This window comes from Ictidomys tridecemlineatus, chromosome 14 (genome assembly GCF_052094955.1).
Source record: "Ictidomys tridecemlineatus isolate mIctTri1 chromosome 14, mIctTri1.hap1, whole genome shotgun sequence".
NCBI classification, from domain to species: domain Eukaryota; kingdom Metazoa; phylum Chordata; class Mammalia; order Rodentia; family Sciuridae; genus Ictidomys; species Ictidomys tridecemlineatus.
In genome coordinates, this window is record NC_135490.1 from 18,299,609 (window position 1) to 18,322,596 (window position 22,988).

The 22,988-nt window shown below is 35.7% G+C and overlaps 1 protein-coding gene across 4 annotated transcripts in view; it reads left to right on the forward strand.

Moving 5' to 3' along the window:
- Klhl2 (kelch like family member 2) overlaps positions 1–22,988 on the forward strand; it is a 94,652-nt gene that overhangs the window by 24,907 nt on the left and 46,757 nt on the right. For all 4 annotated transcript variants that reach the window (XR_013430252.1, XR_013430253.1, XM_078030957.1 and 1 more), the window contains exon 4: positions 11,036–11,157. Coding sequence is in view for 2 of the 4 variants with exons in the window: in XM_078030957.1 (XP_077887083.1) it covers positions 11,036–11,157 (122 nt within the window). In the remaining 2 variants the exon portion in view is untranslated. The remainder of the gene's footprint in view (positions 1–11,035; positions 11,158–22,988) is intronic.

Here is a 22,988-nt window from a genome sequence, read left to right on the forward strand (position 1 = left end):
CCAGCTTAATATTTGTGCATATTTGTTCACTTTGCTTTCCTAGTACTTATGACAGCTTTTTGCACTTGGGCAAAAAGCAATTTTTACTGTTTTATATTTTTTAAATGATTTTCACATTTGCTTCATTTATTAAAATGTTTAATGTCTTGTTTGGAAATACAAGAAAACAGGGTGATTTATCTATAAGGTTACATTTTACTTTGGCATCTGTAAAAATATACAGCATTAATACTTTGGGAAAATAAGTGACTTATGCCTGTCATACTTAAAGCTATAACTTCTTTTTCTTTCTTTCCTTTTTTTTTTTTCCTTCTTCTTGGTACTGAGGATTTAACTCAGGGGTGCTTTGCAATGAATTAGCTATATCCCCAGTCTTTTATTTTTCATTTTGAGACTGGGTCTCACTAAGTTGCCACAGATCCTGCTAAATTGCTGACCATGGTCTCAAATTTGTGATCCTCCTATGTCACTGTCCTGAGTTACTGGGATTACAGGCATGTGCTAACATGCCTGGCTCATAAATTCATTTTTTAAAAAAGAAATTTAATTATATAGTTCTTCCTTATTGATGTGGAATATCATCTAAGACCCCTAGTGGATGCCATAAGTTGTGGACAGTTCCAATCCCTATTTGTTCTTTGTTTTTTTTTTCCTGTACTTACATATATACCAGAAAGTTTAATTTATAAATTAGGCACAGTGAGAAAATAACAACAGTAATATTATTAACAGAACAATTATATTAATGTAGAACAATTACATCAACAGACTATAATGAAATTTTCAGCTTCTCTGCCTTCAAGCTTTGGGTCCATTATTAGGTACAATAAGGGTTACTTGAAATAAGCACTGAGATACCATGACAATTAATTTGGTAATCCAGACAATTACTAGTGACTAATTGATGGGTAGCATATATGCATGGATGTGATGGATAAAAAGATGGTTCATGTCCCAGGTGGGACAGAGCAGGTAGCCCTGGATTTCAGCATGCTATTCAGAATGGTGCACAATTTAAAACTCATGAATCCCATTTCTGAAATTCTTCATTTAGTATTTCTAGGCTATGGTTGACTGAGGTTAACTGAAACCATAAAAAGTAAAACCTTTGATTGGGAAGATAACTGTACTGATGTATAAAGCAATGAAGTTATTTCTTCCATCAGTGAATTTATAATTATTTTTGTATTGGTACACCAAACAGAAAATACAAATTTAAATAAAATGATGACAAAAGGCAAAAACAGAAAGCTATTTATACTTTCAAGACTATTACATATTTCTTGTGCCTAACATATTACAGAATACTTCAAGGAATACAACATCAATATGAATGTGTTTCCTGCCCCAGTAATAGATGGGGAAATGAGATGTGCACATCTAAAATAGGTAATAGTGTGTATAGACTATGTTCCCACACCAGTGGCACAGGTGGTACGGACTGTGATGGGCAGCATTGAGAGAAGGGTTCTGATGTTTCACGTACACAGAAGGTCAGTGCAGTACACTGTTTGACAGCTTTTTGTCTCTGTGACCAAAGCACCTAACAAGAACAATTTTAAAGGAGGAAAAGTTTATTTTTGGCTCACGGTTTCAGAGCTCTCAGTTCTTGGTTGGAGGACTTCATTGCTCTGGATCTGAGGTGAGGCAGAACGTTCTGGAGGAAGGGAATGATGGAGGAAGGCTGCTTAGCTCATGGCAACTAGGAGGTAGAGAGGTGGGTGAAAGGGGCCAGGGACAGGTATAGTTCCTCAGGCCACCCTTCCAGTTTCCTGCTTCCTTGAGCCCTGTACTACCTGCCTACTGTTACCAGGCAGTTATCTATTCAAATTATTAATCCAGCAAATGGATTAACACCAGTGAGGTAATATTCCTCATAATTCAGTCTTTTCACCTCAGAACATTATGGCAGGGTCTTGCACATGAGGTTTTTGGGGAGACATTCCAGATCCAAACTGTACGAAGGGCCATGTGGAAAGAATGGACTTAGGGAAAACTTTCCGTGTGTCTTGGAAATAGAGAGGAGGCTGGAGTCCCCCTCACTTTTCAGTCTTATGCAGTTTTGCTGTTCCTGAACAGAATTAAATAATCAGAAATGGATGAAAGACAGCAGAGGGCTGTGAGCCAAGTGGAGGAAGTAATTTGAGAGGGCTCCTTCAGCTGAGGCTGATCTCACTACTAATGAACTGAGCAAGGCAGAGTATTATGTCCCGTGGTTCACTTCAGTCTCTTGGTTTATATCTTATTTATTACTCCTGGACACTTTTCTAGAGTTTGTAAGAAGAGGCTCCAATCTAGAACATGTTGGCCTAATTTAGGAATTTCCTAGTAAAGTGCCATCTTTATGAGGCTTTCCTTGTGATTAAACTGCTATTGCTTCTGGCTTGTTGTAAGTGAATTGAATGTCTCAATTATGTTTTTTTCCCCAACTTTATTGAGGTGTAGTTTATATATTTATAAAAATTGGGCTGGGGATATAGCTCAGTTGGTAGAGTGCTTTCCTCACTCTACAACACAAGGACCTAGGTTCGATCCCCAGCACCAAAAGAAAGAAACAACAAAAAAACTACTATAAAAATTAACCCATTTTGAGTGTACAATTCAATAATCATTTTTATAACACTTTCCCCACATAGCATTTTTCTTCTTCTTTTTTTAAAATTAGTGCATCATAGTTATACATAGTAATGGCTTCATTTTGACAAAATCATACATGCAAGTAACTTTATTTCAAGCCCATTCCCCCCTTTGCTTTTCTTCCTCCCTCCCCTATTCTTCCTCCTCTACTCTATTAAACTTCCTCCTTCTACATACACATAAAAATGAAATTCCCTTTGTTATCTTTATATGAGCAGATAACACGACTTTGTTAAATTCATTCCATTGATCCTCCCCTTTTCCTCCCTCCCTCCCTCCCTCTCCTTCTCCTACATCTGTGTTCCACTAATCTTCCCTTTATCTTTGATATCCCATCTCTCCCCCACTGCCTCTTTCCCTCATTTTGCTCTAGCTTCTGCATATGATAGAAACATTGGACCTTTTATTTTGCTTATTTCACATAGCATGATTTTCTCCATTTTCATCCATTTACTGGCAAATGTCATTATTTTATTCTTCTTTATGGCTGATTAAAACTTCATTGTGTATGTATGCCACATTTCCCTGATCCATTCATCTATTGATGGGCATCCGGGTTGATTCATCATTTGTCTCTTGTAAATTCTGCTGCTGTATCTCTAAGGTATTGCTGATATTAGATCTTTTGGGTAAACATCAAAGAGTGGAATAGTTTGGTTGTGGGGTGATTCATTACTAGTTTTTTGAGGAATCTCCACACTGCTTTCCAGAGTGGTTGTACTAATTTGCAGTCACACTAACAATGTAAAAATGTACCATTTCCTCCACATCCTCCTTAGCATTTATTATTGTTTGTGTTCTTGACAATTGCTATTCTGACTGAAATGAGATACAATTTTGGTGTAGTTTTGATTTGCATTTCCCTGATTGCTAGAGATGCTAAACAGTTTTTCATGTATTTCTTGGCCATTAGTGTTTCTTCTTTTGAGAAATTTCTGTTTAGTTATTTTACCCATTTATTAATTGGGCTATTGCTTTTTTGGCATTGAATTTTTTGAGTTCTTTATATATTCTGGATAATAATTCCCCTGTCAGAGGAGTAGCTGGCAAAGATTCTCTCCCTTTCTGGAGGCTGTCTCTTTACCATCTTGTTTGCTTTGTTGGGCAAAAGCTTTTTAATTTGATGGCATCACACTTATTGATTCTTGGTTTTATTTTTTGAGCATTAGGGGTCTTGTTGTAGAAGTTTGTGCCTGCATCTATACAATGGGGCATTGACCCTCTGTTTTCTTCTAGCAGTTGGAAGGTTTCTGGTCTAATATCTAAGTCTTTGATCCATTTTGATTTGACTTTTTTGCAGAGTGAAAGATAAAGGTCTGATTTCATTTTTCTAAGTAAGGACATCCAGTTTCCCCAGCATCATTTATTAAAAAGCCTATATTTTTTCTGGCATATATTTTTGGCACCTTTGTCAAGTATCAGATGGCAGTATAAATTGGGTTTGTCTCTCTGTCTTCTATTTTATTATGTTGAACTTCACGTCTGTTTTGATGCCAGGATCATGCTGTTTTTGCTACAGTAGCTCTGTAGTATAATTTGAGACCAGGTATTGTGATGCCTCCTGCATTCCTTTTCTTGCTCAGTATTCACATAGCATTTTTGAGGTTCATCCATATGTTTAAAAGGAAAGTTTATTCCTTTCTAATTGCTAAATAGTATTTCACTTTATGAATATATCACATTTTGACTGTTCATTTATCAGTTCATGGACATTATGTTATTTCAGTCTTTGGCTATTAGGAATAATGCTGTTGTGACCATTCATATGCAATTCCTTATGTGGACATAGATTTTCATATTTCTTGGGAGTACATATATAGAAGTAGAGTTTCTGAGTTACATGGTCAATTTATATTTAGCGTTTTAAAAAACTGATAAGCTGCTGGGTGTGGTGGTACATACCTGTAATCTCAGAGACTGGGGAGGCTGAGGCAGGAAGATCTCAAGTTCAAAACCAGCCTCAGCAACTTAGCAAGTTGTTAAGTAACTTAGTGAGACCCCATCTCAAAATAAAAAATAAAAAAAAGATCTGAGGATGTGTCTCAGTAGTAAAGTGCCCCAGGTTCAATCCCTGGTATCAAAACAAAACAAAACAAAACCTGCTAAGCTGTTTTCCAAAGTAGCTCTCCCATTTTATATTGTTATCAATAATGCATAGTTTCCCATTTCTTTACCTTCTTGCCAACATGTGTTATTGTCTGTCTTTTTAAATATATTTTTTTATGTTTTATAGCCATTCTTGTGGGTGTGAAGTGGCATCTTATTGTAGTTTTAATTTGCATTTTCCTAATGACTAATGATGTTGAGCTCTTAAGCCATAGGTGCTCTTAACTTTTTTGACAGTTTTTATACATTTTTCTTCTGTTTTTGAATCCACTGTATAGTAAATAGTTTATAGAGATTAGTTAAAAATGATACAGATTTTTGCCAGAATGTGAACCCATTCTTTTTTTTTTTTGTGGTACAGGGGATTGAACCCAGGGGCACTTGACCACTGAGCCACATCCCCAGCCCAATTTTGTATTTTACTTAGAGACAGGTTCTCATGAGTTGCTTAGAATCATGCTTTTTTTTTTTTTTTTTTTTTTGCTGAGTCTGGCTTTGAACTTGCAATCCTCCTGTCTCAGCCACCTGAGCTGGGATTACAGGTGTGCTACATTGCACCTGGCCCCAGCCCCTTTTCATTTTTTATTTTGAGACTGGGTCTCACAGAGTTGCTCAGGGCCTTGTTAAGTTGCTGAGGCTGGCCTTGAATTTTCAATCCTCCTGTCTCAGTCTCCCAAATTGCTGGGATTGCAGGTGTACACTGCTGTGTCCAGCCCATTATTTCTTTATCTGTTGTTCATGGTTTCAACCTTGTTAAACTTTATTGTAAAAAATATAGTAAGTTCAAGAAGCAGACCTTTGGATGTTTCCATCCTGTTAAACACCGTGTCTATTTATATTCTTTTATTCATGGCAAGGTTGTTTTCCGGTGACAAGCCTATTTGGAAATGAGGAGTGTGCAGTTGTTCTTTCTTGGCCCTTATTTTTAATTTACCATAAACCATAGGTGAAATTTTCATTCAAATTAAATACCTAAAATAGAATTCTGTTACTCATTGTAGTTCCAAGTATTTGAGTAGAGAAGGGAGGTGAAAAATAATTCCATGATGTAGTCACAGTTTTACTTTGTGAAGTGTGAGCCTATTTAGAGCAAGGCCGGGTTTAACCTTTACTTGAGAAAGAACGCATGAAATTGGGTTCTTGTGTTTTTAGATTACCCGTTTGACATAAAGGTGGTATTTAAAAGGCTGTTTATTTAGTGCCACAGGGCTAAAATTTCGGAAATCTGGTGGGAAATAGCAAAAGTTTTATTTCTATCATTTTTATTTGTGTTTTTTGATTACTATTGTCACAATGAACATGATTCAGTAAGATAAATTAGAATCGGAAAAGACATGATTATTTGAATGATTAAGAAATGCAGTTTTTAAAAGTTGTATGTGTAGTCATGTTTGTCTAACATTTCTGCTTTTGTTCATCAAGAAGTATTTATTGAGCCTCTTCCATGTGCTAGACATTTTCCTAGGCTTTGGGGATCATAGAGATTAACAAAGCAGACAAATCCCTGTTCTCACTGTTCTACCCAGGGAGAGGAGGAAAGGTTAGAAAGTCAGTAAACTTGTATAGAAAAGATAACTTCTGATAGCGATGATGGCTGTGAAAAAAATTAAATAGGACATTGTACATAAAGAGCATAGTTGAGAATGCTTCAGGCTGCAATAGAAAATACCACTCAAAAGGGTTTAGTAAGAAAGTTGCTGGGCACCAGGCCTGACTTGATCTGCCGCTTGATAATTTCCTTAGGAACCTGTTTCCTTCTCTCTACCCTGCTTTCCTCAACAGAGATACTATCCTAAGGTTGATTCTCCTTCTGAATGTAGTAATGTGCTTACAAAAGTGAAATACCAACATTTTGAAGCAGAAGGAGTATTTTTTCCCCCTCTCTTTTGAAGAGCTAGGAAACCTTTCCAGAAACTCTCCAAACTAAACAGAATTGACTGGGGAATGTGGTTACCATGTTGGCCTTAGATCATTTGTAGAGTTTGTGTAGCATGACCACCATAGAGAGTTCTGGGGCTTTGGGGCCACCTTGGCAACTGAAATTACCTGTGTGCCAGTAGCTTCTTTGTAACCCAAGACCACAAAGAACAAAAGGGCAATAATGGTTAAATGACAAGTGGAAAACAATGGAAGAAAATTTATTTATTAAATATAGTTATCAATTTGTCTCTAATTTCTTAGGGATTCAGAATAGTCAAAGCTTCTATATTGTGTTTTTTCCCCCAGTACTTTTTACTGGTAAACAAAAATAAAAATTGGAATCGGAATTAATTAATTAATTTATTTATTTTTAGTGAATTAGATCTTAGGGTTTGTCCTCCTAAACCTATTCATTCACTTTCCATTTATCCTATCAGAATTGATAAATGAAGTTACCAGTTCAGGGTTTCAGTGTCCTGAAGATATATATCATATATATTGTATATATTACACATTAATACAATATGTTATCTTTTTATTATATATGTTTTTATTTATTTACTTGTATATATTTTGTGCATATCTCTTATTATATATATTTATATATTATATATAGCATCTGTCTTTAAGCTTTTACAATTCAGAGTACTTCATTTTTTATGTATAGATGACACAGTATTTGCTTGTGGAAGTGCTTAGTTCAGTTTGAAATGTAGAGTGGATTTTCAATAAATATTTGTTCACTTAAATCCTTTATAGCTGGAGTACCCATGTTCAAGATTAATACTAACATGTGTTACTAATTATGTTAAGTAACTCTGCTGCTTTCTTCTTTTGTTTTGGTGGTACTGGTGACCAAATCTTGGGTTTTACACATGCTGGGTAAATGCTCTACCAGTGAGCTGTATTCCTAGAAAGATGCTACATTTTAAATTGGCACTTATTTTACTTTGCATTCAACTATTTACTCATTCATTCAACTAATATTTATTTGGTTACTGTATGTCAAGCACTGTCATAGCAAGCTCAAAAACCCAGGTGTGGAAAAGTAGGTAAAGAGTTGATTTTGAGAGAGTGGATTTGCATGAGAAACCCAACTGTATCTAGGATAAAGCCCTAACCTATCCATGGGGTACCCCCAGATAAAGCTACCTGAAGAGGTTCTACCTAAATCTTAAAGAGTGTGTAGGGATTAACCTGGGGGAGGGGACATGGCAGGAGAGCCACAGGAAAAAGCTCAACAAAGGTGAGAAATTGCTTGGTATGTGTAGAAAACTACAAGCAGTTCTTTATTCGTGTATTAAGTCTAAATGGGGAGAGACAGGGTTAGATAATGAATCAGGCTGGATATGGAAGGGGTTGGTGTGCTTGAATTGTGAAAAGTTGAAGGATTTTGAGTTGTGGTCAGATTTGTGGAGTTAGCCTAAGAAGCAGGAAAAGAAATGGGAGTGGTACTGTTGCAAGAGGTGATAGGACCCCAATGGCACAGTGGTAGAAGGGATGGAGAGAAGGTGGGGGAACTGGTTTCATATCCATCTGAGGCTAATTCTGCAGGCTTTGGTGATTGATGGGACTGGGAGGTAAGGAAGAGAGGAGAGTCAAAGATGAATCTTACTCAGGTTTCTAGCATAAGTATCCCTGTGGATATCTCAGTATATCTTCAGAGTTATCTAATTATGGGTTTGGAGATATATGACCAAAACAGATAAACAAAAGACTAATGTGTTGAGAGACTGTGAGAAGTTACAAATGGTACAGGAAAAACTGTGCACTATCATTAGCTTTTTAAAAATGCATTATCAAATATAAATCTCACAAAAACATACTATTTAAAGATTTCCTCTATAAACAGCAAAGGGCAGTAACTAAGATACTATGTAACAATGACAATGAGAATTAGTTATAAGTAGCTTTTACAATTCTTTTTAGTATGTGCTTTGATTCATAATTGTTAGAATTTTTAATTTATTAATGCAGTTGGTGGCAAGCTTTTTGCTTTTATTTCTATTTTTTAAATTAATATGAAATAATAAAGATTAAGAAGTTTTAAAAGCACTATATAATTGAGATTGAATTTGTTAGAAGCAGATAAATTTTCAGAGGAAATAATTTAAAAAATGACACATAAGGAAATATGCAAACTAACAAAGTACATAGTATAGCTATACCTTAAAGTTGATAATATTAAATTGCACATGGTGGTGCATGCTTGTAATTCCAGTGACTTGGAAAGCTGAGGCAGGAGGATGGCCAGTTTGAGGGCAGCCTCAACAACTTAGTGAGAACTTGTCTCAAAAAAATAAAAGTGGTTGAGGATGTGGCTCAGTTGTAGAGCATCTCTGGGTTCAATCTCCAATACCCCCAAATCCATAATATTAAAAATTGTTTGGCAGGGGGCTGTGTTTTCAGTCATGTATGTAAATTAAAGTCAGCTTTTGTTTTGTCTAAGCTAAGTCATGCCTCAGAACTAGGTACATGGCTTTATGCTCAGATGCTGCAGGCCCTGCAGGACGTTGCACCTCATAGGAGCCCTGTAGATGAGGTAGTTAGACACAGCCTACTGTATACAGTCAAGTGGGACTCACCATAGTGTCCTAACTTCAGATTATGCAAACCCCATCTGTCCACAAAATATAGAATACAGGAAGGTGCCATATAAACAGATGAATTATTTTTCCATATTCCTCCATTCTCTTCTTTCTTTAAAGAGAAAGAAAAAGAATTTGCAGTTTCTTTTTTTCCCTGTTGTATAGGCCATGTGTTCCTTCTCATTAACAGCCCCCTTCCCTGTAGTACAGATGAATGTTTTCCCCCTGGGAAGTAGCAGGGTAGTTTTCAAGATATTTTGGCTTTAAGAGGAATAGCTTCTTTCTGAGATCTTGTCAGATAATCTCTGGGGAAGCATGCCGTTAAATGTACATCACGATTATTATTTCTTTCCTCCCAGGGTTTGTGTTTGCAAAGAATTTTGTGTAATCATGAAGTCCCATAGATTTTTCTGATAATCGTTTATGATCACTGACAGCACACCACATCTGAAAAAGAAATGAATTTTCAAGAAATCTTGAGGTCACTATAATTTTTTAGTGGGAGAAAAATAGATTGAGGTCAAGGAAATCAATGGTGGCATCATTTTTTATGCCTTTAACTTTATTCATTCATTCATTTATTCATTTATTTATACATACGTACATACCAGTGATGGAATACAGGGGTGCTTAACTACTGAGCCACATCCCCAGCCCTTTTTATTCTTTATTTGAGACAGGGTCTCACTAAGTTGCTTAGGACCTCGTTAAATTGCTGAGACTGGCTTTGAACTTGTGATCCTCCTGCTGAGTGGCTGGGATTAGAGGCATGCACCACCACACCCAGCTTCTTTAACTTTAAAACCTAGTAAATTCTAGAAGCAGATCTTTTTGCTGAGAGTGTTTCATGGCACTCAGAATTATACTTGGATTGCCTTTTTAGTTTATGATTTGAAAATTTGAGATTTTCTTTCCTCCACATCCAATTGCTTGTGTCTTCTTATATCTTAGGTCTACACTTTAGACCCTCAAACCTACTCCTATTTTCCTCAAACCCCCTTTGCTTAGAGCTCATCCATTCTCTGTTATGCCTCTTGTTCTAATTCCTTATTTCTTTACAGTGGGTATTAGGAGGAAGTCTTGTGCCACTTTTTGTCTGGCAGTGTGGCAAAAGGGTACCTGAGTATGGTATTAAGTACTGGTATGGAAATGACCTCAGGGTGAGGTTACTGCAAACAACAAACAGGAATTGAATGTGGGCTGGAAGATCTCTGTAACAAGCTTTTGCCATTGACTAATCTCAGCATCTTATGTAATTTGTTTTTTCCTTGTTTCCTGCATAAGGCTTCTGATCTCCCACTGAGGGTTGAGTCTCTGTTTCTGGTATAGGTCTCATAGGCTCCTGTCAGGCATCTGTTTGCTGCATGAATGAACTAACCAAGTGGGTCCTTTTCAGCAAGTGCTTATTGCCATTAGCCAAAGGAAATGACATTCTTCTTCTAGTAATGTCTAGAAATTCATAAAATGCACTGTTTAAAAGCATGGATAGCATCAGATACTGGTAATACAGCAACAGGTGTTGTAGTTCATGCAACTGGATACATGACATGTTCATTGTTGTGACTCGATTTTTCAGGTACAAGTGGGTAGCAGAAGTACATTTTGTGATTTGCCTCAGGTAAGCTTTTGGGAGAGTTAGGGGAGTGTTTCAGGGTAGCAAAATTGGCTGGTCATGTTGCTTTCCTAATACAGAGTGTGGCAAGAAGGTGGATCCGTCTGTCTTGGCACTGATATTTCCATAGCAGTGTCTGGCTTTACCATCACTTTACTTCTTCGTGTTTTAGGTGAGATGAGTGAGAGCCGAGCAAAGAGAGTTCGGATAAAAGAGGTGGACGGCTGGACCCTGAGGATGCTAATTGATTATGTTTACACTGCAGAAATTCAGGTTACAGAAGAAAATGTACAGGTAAGAGTGAACACTTTACATCTTTTAGTTCTTTATACATGCAGTTTTTTAAATCAAAAAAGCATACCCACACAGTATATATTTTGTACCAAAGTAGCAGGATTTGTTGTTTAGATTGTAATTCTGAGGGACATTTGGAATGATTGCATCTTTTTAATAATGTTTGTGATTTCAGTATCTTTTGTATTCTTAAATATTTGAGTTACAAATCCTTTAGTATTTGGAGTATTGCTTGTTCTTTCATGAAAATTCGGTCATATTCATTTATCACTACTGATTGATACTACCCAGAATTTTTCTTTATTCCTTTGAAGGGTAAAGTCTAGAAAGGATGTTTTTGACCGCCAGTGGTCTTTTTTCTCTGTTTTGCCATTCTCTTTAAGTAATTCTGCAACTTAGCTAAAAACTGACACTGTATCTTTCTTTCTTAAAAAATATTATATATATTCCCCCCTCCAAATAATACAAATGGATGTGGAATAAAAAGTGAAATTTCCTCCTTGGATTTTTTGACCTATCCTAACCTACACATGTTGATCTACTCTTCTTCCCCAGAGTGTAACTTCTGTTATCTGTAGGGATGAATCCTTTCAGACCATTTCCTATGCATTCATTCAAAGGTGTATGTGTGTGCGCACACACAGAGTTTTCTTTACGTGATAATTATGTTTCTTTTGTACTTGGTCTATGGCTTGCTTTTTTCACTGAACAAAGTATTTTGGTCTTTAATATTATAATACCTGTAGGTTTGGATCATTCTTTTGGGTGGTAGCCCATATGGTGGTAGCATGTGTGATTTTTCACCTTTATAAAAATGCTGTAGTGAATGGATGTTTTGATATTTGTATTCAAAAATTTCATAGGCTAAATTCCTTAAATTAGATACCAAATTGCCTTCAAAATATTTGTGTTTATTTATATTCTTTTTAGTTGGAACACTGTGTTTTGAAGACAATAGAAAGAACTTAGAAGTAAATTCTTAAATAATTTGTAAATTCTGCTTGCACAAATAGGACTTCAGGGTTTAATCTTTTATCCCTTCTAGCTAATTGAAATATGCCAGAAAATATTTGTAGTTTGTATTTGAACTTGCTAAGACATGCTGTGGTTTATTAAATGTGAAATATGGGCAGGGATAATGTCTCCAGCTCGTCTCAATAGCTGTTGCTTGGAAATCCTGTTTATGAGGTAAAGCATTTGAAGAACCTCCATGAATATTGGGGTGGTATATAAAGGTATATTAATCATATGCTAGATGAATGTTGGTTAGCATGAAAGAACATGTTGGGATGTGTCCTGAAATCATAGTATTGACATGACAGCTCATTCTGGACTTTTTCATGTAGTCAAACTATTTGCTGGATTCTGGGGCATTGTTTTCAACAAGAATTTTTCTTGGTTTCTTTTTTGCTTCTTCTTTATTGATTTTAGTGCATGCATGGCTCTAATTGTGTCCCATATCTACCTTCATCAAATGAATTACTGAGTTCTTTGATTCACATAATGGGCCACATGGGGGAAAATTGCTAAAGATGATTTAGGCCTAAGAGACCAAACTGTGAGTTCAGCCCTGAATGCTATTTGTAGTAGTTCTCACAATGGGCACAATGGCCTATTAGGAATTAGAAAACTCTCATGTTTCTTTTAATAACTATCACATTTCTATTCTGAAATATTAGTCACAGCCTTTCAGAAAACCTCTTGCCATGCTAATTTGCCTTTTGTTTACATTGCTTAGCTCTTATAGAAATATATTCTAAGAGTTGCATTTGGCAGACTTGTTAAAAATTCTTAACATTTGTATAGTTTATTTTTTTAGAGGGGGAGGATTGTCTCTTAGCATAGGGATATCCGTATGTAAAGCCCTATTTTAATAGTCCTTTGAAAAGCACTTGTTTCGGAAAAGGCAGTTTAGAAATAAAACTCCTTAAAATAAGCTGCCCGTTCCATAACAAGTATTTTCCAATGAACTAAAAAATGAAATTTTACATCTTAAGATATACCAAACTGCTCTTGCCTCTGTTTTATCTGTCTATACTTTGTTAAGTAATTGTAAAGTGCCATACACTTCTTAAGTAAAGGAGCAGCATGGTAGAGTGAGTTATCTGGTGTTATTAAAATGGTAAGCTGAAGTTTTAAATGACTCTGCCTTACAGTGGAACTGCTCTGAGTGTGTATTTCTTTAGAGTGCTAAAAGTGGGGTCAGAATTTTCTGTAATTCAAATATTTATTGTTGTTGGTATATTTTCTCATTAGATCTAGAATAAAATCTTTTGCTAGGTGACGTCCTTTTTTTTTTAAGTTTCTATTTTAATAATAAAGTGCAGAACATAAGGAAGCAGGTGTCTTTGAGATTTCCATGTTTTTCTGGAGAACTCACAGCACAATAGGATGCTGAGTTCCACCTGCCTTAGAGTTAGCACAGCACCATAACCTTTCTTTCTGTGATTCCTGGTTTTGTTCCCTTCTATGGCATCATATGATCTCCTTATTATACAAGTTTGAAACAACATCATAGCTGTTTGAAGTGAAGGCTGTTGACTTTGAGTCAGAATGAGGGAATGAGTAATTTCAAAAATTAACTCCAATGAAGGAACAAGTGTTACTGTGTTATGTAAGCAATAAGGCTATTTCAGGTTTCTCTGATTTTGTGTGTGTGTTTCACTGATTTTTTTTTTTTTGCTAGGTTTTTAAAGTTTGGGTTTTGATTTTATTTATGGCAAAGTTGGATGATAATTTGAGCTAAACAAATTTATAGTAATTTAGTTTTTCTAAAGAGAGAAGAAAAACATTTTTATCATGACTATGCTTTTTTTTTTTAAAATATATATCTTATTAGTTGTAGTTGGACATTTATTTATTTATTTATTTTTATGTGGTACTGAGGATTGAACCCAGTGCCTTGCACGTGCTAGACTAGTGCTTTACAGCTAAGCTACAACCCCGGCCCCCGTGACTATGCTTTTAATTCAACTTCCTTGTTGCTGCTGAGTAAATTCAAATTTAACAAACTCTAGAGTTTTCAGGCAAACTTTATAAACTTTATATATCCAGGGAATAGAGAAAATAAAGCTAAAGTCTACCATAAAGTAGGCTTTCGAACTTTTGGAAGTCATGGATGCCTTCTGATGTCATGGATGCCTTTTGAAAATCTGATGAAAAACTGTTGACCCTTTCCTAAGGAAATGGCATGTAAGCCTGTGTACACCAAGCTTTGCATATTTTCAGAGAATTCGTGTACCTTTGTTGCTCCTTCCTCATTGTTAGAATACCTGACTTTGGCCTGGAGTGATGGTGTATACCTGTAATCCCAGTTTTTTGGGAGACTGAGGCAGGAGGATCACAAGTTCAAGCCAACTTGGTCAACTTAGTGAGACCCTGTCTAAAAAAAAGGCTGGGGATGCAGTTCAGTGGTTTGTACCCCTGGGTACCACAAACAAAAATAAAAACAGACAGTACCATGGTCCATCAATCCCAGTACCATGAATGAATGAACAAACACAAACCAGAAGCAAAAACTTGCCTTTAGATATAAAAAAATATAAATGTGTGTATGTGTATATATGAATATATATTAAACAGAATTTTCAAATGTATATATCTTCAACTATTTACTTGGCATTATGTGTGTGCATGTGTATCTCATTTGATGTTTTTTATGCCATGTAAGTTAGGTATTAACCCAATTTTAAATAGAAGAAATAGGCCTAGAAAGGTTAAGTATTTTTTCAACATCATAGCAGCTATGAAGTTGTTAACTAATTGATATTGCTTACAAATTTAAGAGATTTTGTGAATTGGAAGTATAAATACCTTTGTAATGGAAAAAATTTGTTCATTATTCAAAAGTTATTTGAACATTTTTGGAGTATCTTTAGATCTTGAATTTTTTAAAGCATTTACTTCATTGCTAAATTTGTAGTTTTGTTACATACATTTTGACATCTCAGCTTTTGCATCGTTGTTTTGGCTTGCTAAAAATAGGCAAGAGCTTTTCACTTGATGTAAGTGAGAAAAACAAAGATAAGGATTTTAATAAACAGTGCCAATATAAGAGGTGCTCTGATTTTCAAGTTAATATTATAAATGTTTGTCAAAAAGTACTGTCAATATTAATACTTTTTCATTTCAGAAGAATTTAAGAAATATCAGATAATTTTGAATGAATGGCTTTGAACAGTTCATGAAACTTCTGTGTTGCACAAGTGAGAATTATTTGAGACAGAAGTATCTCATCTTTTTAGAAATGGAACAGAATTCAGATGAGTGTTTCAAGAGACATTTAAAATAATTATTGGTAACACATGCACTGAATTTTTAACAATTTCAGTACAGAAGAAAATTCAGCATAGGGTATCTCATTTTATTGGTGTAAAACAGGTTGTTTTTGAAGTGCTAGAAGTGATGTTGTATAGTGTTTTATCCATGTAGTGTTTCTAAAAGGGGTATATTGCATAGAGGGTCTTACCTGATACCAGGCCCACTGGCATAATAAAAAAAAATTAATTAATCTGACTTAATCAATAAAAGACTATTAAGTGGAAAATCATTGAAAAAGAATATGTGCATATCCTAGATATTTTTTTAACCTAAGACATATAAATGTACAACTGTATATCAATCTTTTATTCTAAAACTAAGCACGATCAAGTGATTAGAGACATACATGTTCTTTCCTGCACAAACCAAACCATAATCTTGCATGAACTATAATTTTCCAGTTTTTGAAAAAATATAGCAAAAACTGAGACACTTGAAAAGAAACCTCAATGCATTGTCATCTTTGAATTCTATACTTTCTTTTTCATTCCTCCTACACCTACTTTGATACACAAATTATTTTTGTGCAGTTACTCTAAAGCAATCAGCTTAGTTTTCATAGAAACAACTCTTTTTCCATTCACATTACATATATTCATTTAAATTATGTAATTTTAATAACAAGTACAGTTGTCATAAATAGATGTGGTAGCAAATCCAGCGTGTATGTGTGTGTGTGTGTGTGTGTGTGTGTGTTGGTAAAATACAGCTCATCTGGCAGAGCAAATATGTGCAAGTATATTATAGGGTACGCTTTTCTGAGGTCATGGGAAGAGTTGGTTAATTAGGGACATGGATTAAGGGGAGGTTGGCAAAGGGTGCTTTTGCTGTGTGTATTTCTGTATTACATAGGTAAACACTGAAATGAAATTCCCATTAGATTTTTAAAAACCAAACATTTAAGATAACCTATCAGTTAAACAAATGTTGGTAAAGTATCTGCTAAGTATCAAGTCTTGGTGCTACAAAAAATGAATAGGGAACAGAGCATTATAAATATATACTTGACTGAGTTTGGATCTTAGCTGTGGCATTTCAGTGACTTGTAACCTTGCCCAAATTGGTTAACCTCCTTGACCATTTTTTCTTGTCTATAAAAGGATAATACTGTTATTCCTTACATAAGAACTTGTGGAACATAAATAATTATGAGATAACTGGTTTATGTAAGAGTGAGACATAGACCTCACCAAAAACCTGGTTGAGATTAGAATTTGAACCAGAAATGAGTGGGATTAAGAATAGGAACACTGACCTAAGGGAACAAGCACTTAATAATAACCATTTTTAAAACTGAGGGTAATATACAGTCCAAATTAAAATGTTCAAGAGTGAGTGACAAATTTAGTTCTGGGGGCATGGCAGTGGGAGTGTCATGGTGTTAGTGGCGGTGGTACCTGTTAGATGGCTTACTGTGTCTTTGATCCAGAAGAGCTGTCCTGGGTGCATACTGATTCAAGCCTATAGCTCCTATTTTCTAGCTTATCTGCAAAGAGACTTGGTAGGGACTAGATGATTATCATGATAGAGTCAACTAAAGTTAGGAGAGTCTTCCTATAGGCAATTGGACAGCAAGCCTAGAATCTGGGACTTGTCATTTGGGGCTTTGGGGCTCATGAATGTGCTTAGGGGAGCATACCATGTTTAGGACAGTAAGATTAATGCCAGACCATAAACACTGATTAGGTGCCAAGTAAACTTGACAGTCTTGGTTAGGATTGTTTTAGGACCAAATTGGACTAAACTTCTTCAAGTTTTGTAAGATTTGTAAGGTTTGTAAGATCTGTACCTAGACTAAGCTAGATCAGGTAAGAATTGATAACCATTTTACTGCCTTTTTTTTTACATGACTTGCCTTTTTCCTTCCCTGCTTCTAAGCTGTTGAGTTTGCATGTTTTCTTCCACTGCCAGTATTGATTCTGATGAATTCCAGTTTTTAATCAATAGTTTATTAAACATTTATGGGTTATCTGTTATATGCTAGACAGTGTTTTAGCCACTGACAAATGCAGAGTCAAGCAGGGTTGACAAGAAGATTACTGTCTTGAAAGCCAGTGGAAGAGAAGAGTCAGGGCAAGACAAATAATAAGCCCACAGATTAAATTTACATGGTTATTCTCTGGGGAGAAGTCATTTGAGCAGAGCTGAATGAAAGGAAGTAGGGAGTGAGGCAAAAATCAAGGCAGAGAACATTCCACCCAGAAGTACAAAAGACCTGAGAATGAGTTTGGCATATTTAAGAGTCAGAAGGAAAAGAAGCATTATTATTTAAGGAGAGTAGATTATGGAGAGAGTAGAAAAATATGAAACTGAAAATCAGATCAGAAAAAGTAGGATTTGTAAACTATGGTAATGAGGTTGGATTTGTTCTGTTTGTCGGGCTTTATAAGGGGTTTATGCTTTAGACAGATTGCTTCTGTGTTCAACTGCTGTGTGGAGGAAGGACTTTAGGAGGTAATAATAAAAGTTGGGAGTTCATTTAAATATCTGTTGGAGTTGTCTAAGTTAGAGAATGTGTGGGTTGGGTATAGGTTTTGGGTTCGAGACGATGAACAGTGGACAGATTTGGGAGATATTTGGAGGTAGAGCCAATGAAATTTACTCATGGATTCCCCCTCCTCCCCTCAGTACTAGGGATTGAACCCAGGGGTGTTCTACTACTGAGCTATATACGCAGCCCTTTTAATTTTTTATTTTGAGACAAGAGCTTTCTAAGTTTCCCAGGATAGTCTAGAACTCTTGGTCCTTATTTACTCAAAAATATTCGAGTGGGGATGGTGAATTATAGGGTTTTACTCATCTTCAATGACCTTGAAAAAAAACCTATTTAGATGTGGTGGTGAAAATGAAAGCTGGATTGGAGTGTGCTGAGGAGAAGTAGACTTAAGAGAGCACAGAGAACCCCTTCAAAACACTGCGATGACGGTGGATAGCAGTGTGCTGGTTGAAAGGGTCAGTGGGTTTGGGGGAAGGATTTTTTTTTTATATGGCAATATGTTAAAGCACATTTATATATTAGCTAGAATGACCCATTAGAAAAGCAAATGACGATGAGAGAAAAGGTGTAATTGGGAAGTCCTTACAAAAGTGAGGAAGGTTGAGATCTAAAATAAACAGAGGGTTTTGTCTTGGGTAGGAGCTAGAAGATGTGCCACATGGTTAACCAGAGGAGAGACAGACTGCTTACAGATGCAAGCAGGTTAGTGGCTTGACTAGTGGAAAGGTTAGGTACCTCCCAGTTTGATCTCTTCATAAAGACTGTGACAAGTCATCAGCCAAAAGGAAGATGAAGAAAAGGGAGACTAAAGATATTTAATCATAGTCTTGGAAGGGATGCAGGTCGATTCTTCTAAGAGTGAAGTGTAGGAGAATTATCAAGCCATATTGGGAGCTCACCTGAGATTTGTTAGTCATAAAGATCAGCAAGAGTGGTTATGTGATGTTCTTTTTTTTTTTTAAGAGAGAGTGAGAGAGAAGAAAGAGAGAGAGAGAATTTTTATTATTTTTTAGTTCTCGGCGGACACAACATCTTTGTTGGTATGTGGTGCTGAGGATCGAACCCGGGCCGCACGCATGCCAGGCAAGTGCGCTACCGCTGAGCCACATCCCCAGCCCCATGTGATGTTCTTAAGCCATATTTAGCCACTTATATATAGTGTTACAGAGATGATGAATGTATTAGTTAGCTGTTGTCATAAAAAAGCTGTGAAACAAATTGTGCCAAGCTCCATGGCTTAATAAAAAAAAAAAATCTATTGATTCTTAGGAATTTACACATTGGTTGAAGATTGGCTAAGACTAAGTAAGCTTGGATGGGTGATTAGCTATAATCCACATTTTCTTCCTCTTACTCTTTCTGGTATAACAAAGTCTAGAACAAAACTGCATGAGTGATATTTGAGGAAGAGGAAGAGATGGTTGGAATTAAAAAACTGAGATGGTCTCTCTGGTTGGATGTTTGTTATCAAAAATTGTTAAATTGTGGTAGAGAAGAGAATAGTGATTTAGGTTTGAAAAAGTGATCAGTAAATGAATAGGACCTGACTGAGATATTGCAAGATAATCCCAGTAACGAGGGTGAGAGGACTTCAGAGAAGGTGGGTTTGGGGAAAAAAGAAGCATCAATGGGGAGCAATGTTTCTGGCACTGAAGAAGCATTTTTTTTTTTCTTTAGGTGTGGTTGGTGATCAGTGGTCCAAGAAATAAATTTAATAGGTTATTAAAAACACTTAAAAAGATTAAGAATAAGAAGTTCTACTCAGATTCCAGAGTCTAGGTACATAAGTGATAGAATTTGTAATCAGAGGATCATTTTGGTGAGCACAGAATCACAGGGAGGGCATTTTAGTTCAAAGGGATAAGAGAGGGCCCTTCTGAACTATTGTCCCATCATGGAACCTTGTTTTAATTGATGTGTACCATGAAATCCAGTATCTCACCATCTTGCATAATAATTGCTCTTCAGATAATTCACTTCTGAATTTTTTGCAGTATAGTAGTTGACTTGAGGATGTGATAAACTCTGCCAGCCATAATTGCTCAACAGTAATGATTCCCAGCTAGAGAGCAGAGTCCTTAGTATTTTGGATTTTTATGCATCTCCTTTTGGAGATTGAATAATGCAGACCATTTTAAACCTTATATTAAAAATAATTTCTTCTGATAGAAACTGTAACCATACACTTGATTGTGTTTTAAGTTTAGTTACAGCCATATTCCAGATCTGCTCCACATTGCCCTTCAGTCATCTTGATTGGATGACCATTCTTCACTCCCAGCCACTTATTTAGAAGTTGCCCAAATACTAAAGGAGTTAACGAAGTTCAGTACAAGACTCATCTTCAAGGAGAACAAAAACATCTACTGAGCAGTTTTGTAAGTATTTTCAGTGGCCTCCTAGGATAAAATTATTTAAATTAATGTATAAAGCTGCATATTTAGGTTAAATTGAACAACTCAGAAAATAATAATAAGCCCTTGGAATGGTTCTGTGCTGGAAAGCTTCATGGGCCAGTGGACTCTAGCTAATTATCATATTAGAATTCAGAGCTCAACTCTTAAACTTAACATTGACTACAAGAATGGCCTTGAGTAAGACATTAACCTTTCTGTCTATTTCCCAGCAATTAAATGAGGCTAATAATGCTTTGCTGCGTCATAGAAAAGCTATAAAATGTACCAGTTAAAACTTGCAAAAATTTTAAAATTCCCAGTGAATATTAAGTAGAAATAAGAAATGTGCAGCAATAAAAGACTTGAGGCTATGAAGGAGAAGAAAAAGTCATTAAGATTGTTTGAGACCACTGGGTAGAAAATGGCTCATCTGACCTTTCCCTTACTCTTTTATGTTCTGAATCAGGACATATAAAAATTTTCTTAATTTTTCATAAGGTTCTCTTTACTCACTGAGTCTTGTGTGTATGTGAGTTAGTGTGGAGACAACACTCTGGGGTGATTGTAGTACCATGTGCTATCTTTGAGTTATTACAACCCGTTCCATTGGTTTGATGGATAGTGCCTGAGAAGGAAAGTGATTTTTCCCCAGCAGTCTATGGAGGGCTTATTGCTTTTCCATTTATGTTCTGTTTCCCTCCTGAGATAGAGTAAGTCCTTTGTGAGCAAAAGGGTTTGGCAGATGGTGCACTTGCAAAGCAAAGGTTAAAACAAAAATATACATAAAAATTGTTTGAGTCAAACCTTCAGGATTAGTGTGATTTATGGTATATCAATGGAAAATCCTGTCACCGGAGTGCATTATCTACCACTGTAATACCCAGAAATCTTTTAACCTGGTATTTATCACTTCATCAGGATACTAATAAGTTTCTTATTATCCAGAGGCATAAAATTTTAAATTATTTATGATTAAGTTGGGATGTTGTGTCATGTTTTAAGTCTGAATTTGGTAATCATGATTTTGATCAAAATATTTGACCATCTAGAAATCTGTTTTCCAAATATTCCAATTCAGTTATGTTTTACTCCATAAGTTAAGAGTATAAAACAAATGAAAAACTTATAATTTAGTATGAAAAGGCACTGGAGTCAGTTAGTTTGAGAAAACCTTAGAAACCTTATTATTAGGACATTTCATAAAACTAGATGAGTATTTAAAGTTCTTGTTTGGGACAAAGGTAGGTACTTCAGAAGCATTAGTAAGTAAGTTACTTTTTATGGCTTTATATCTGTGTTCTGTTTCCCTTCTGAGATAGAGTAAGTCCTATGTGAGCAAAAGAGTTTGGTATATAATCTTTGAAGATGTCCACAGAGTTGAATCATTTTGAGATTTATGTTTCAAGTAACTTTGTGTGGTATGTAAAAAGCATTTATCTTGATGAATCAAAAATGACTTCATCCTGATTATGACTTAGAATGTTATAATAGCATTGTAGTAATTTGAGCAGTAATGAGAAAATACAAGTAAATGTTCTTATTAGGTGGACTTTTTATCTTTTCTTTCTTTCTTTTTTTTTTTTTTTTTAGTTGTTGACAGACCTTTATTTGCTTATATGTGGTGCTGAGAATCAAACCCCAGTGCCTCACACAATCTAGGCAAGCACTCTACCACTGAGCCACAACCCCAGCCCCAGGACTTTTTTTCCTTGATCTTTGATACTTGCTTTATGTTGTTTAGGTGTGGAGCTAGCACATTTGGATCAGGTTGGTTGCCACTGTTCAGGCAGGGTATGTCTCCAATTCAGTCTAGGTGATAAAGAGTCTAGAGTTAAATTACCTATGGTTCTGGCATGTTTGGCTTGAGGTTAGCCAAAAGCTTAAACTCTAGGAATTTTGACATACAATTTTTGAAAATATGATTACCTTTTGAACTTGGATATCCTAATCTCATTGTTAGGTTAGTAAATTTACTGTGCTTTTGATAATCTGGTTTAATTGTACTCGTGCCTTTCCTTAGAATATACAATTTTCTATTACTTTCTTTCTTGTGAAAATAGCATGTAGCTATATCACTAACATGTATTCACAAAGTTAGCGAACCTTGTTTTAAGTTAAGTTTATGAATACTAGTGTAGAAATTGGGTCAAGAAGTTCATTTCATTTTATTTTTGTTTACTTATTTTTGGTTATTATTTTCCATTGTAAAACTCTGTTTATGAGTGCCAACCTTTGATGGTTCATATCTTAGTGATGTGTGTGTGTGTGTGTGTGTGTGTGTGTGTGTGTGTGTGTGTATTGCTCGGTTTTGATCCAAGGGCCTCCTGCCTGCTAGGCAAGGGCTATACCATTGAGCTGCAACCACAACAGTTAGCATGGATTTTAAGTACTTTAGGTATAATTCACATACCATAGATCAAAACTGACATTTTTTTTAGATAAAGGCATATAATCAGAATGATGCAAATCAGTTTAGAAAGATTATGGAAAAGGTGCAATCATAGAGGAAAAGGCAAGAAGGAGAGAGAAAAAGAGGAAAGAACAGGAAGAAAAAAGAGGAAGGAGTAGTATGTGATGTAGTAGTACGGTGCCCTGGGGAGATGTTTGGATTACTTCCC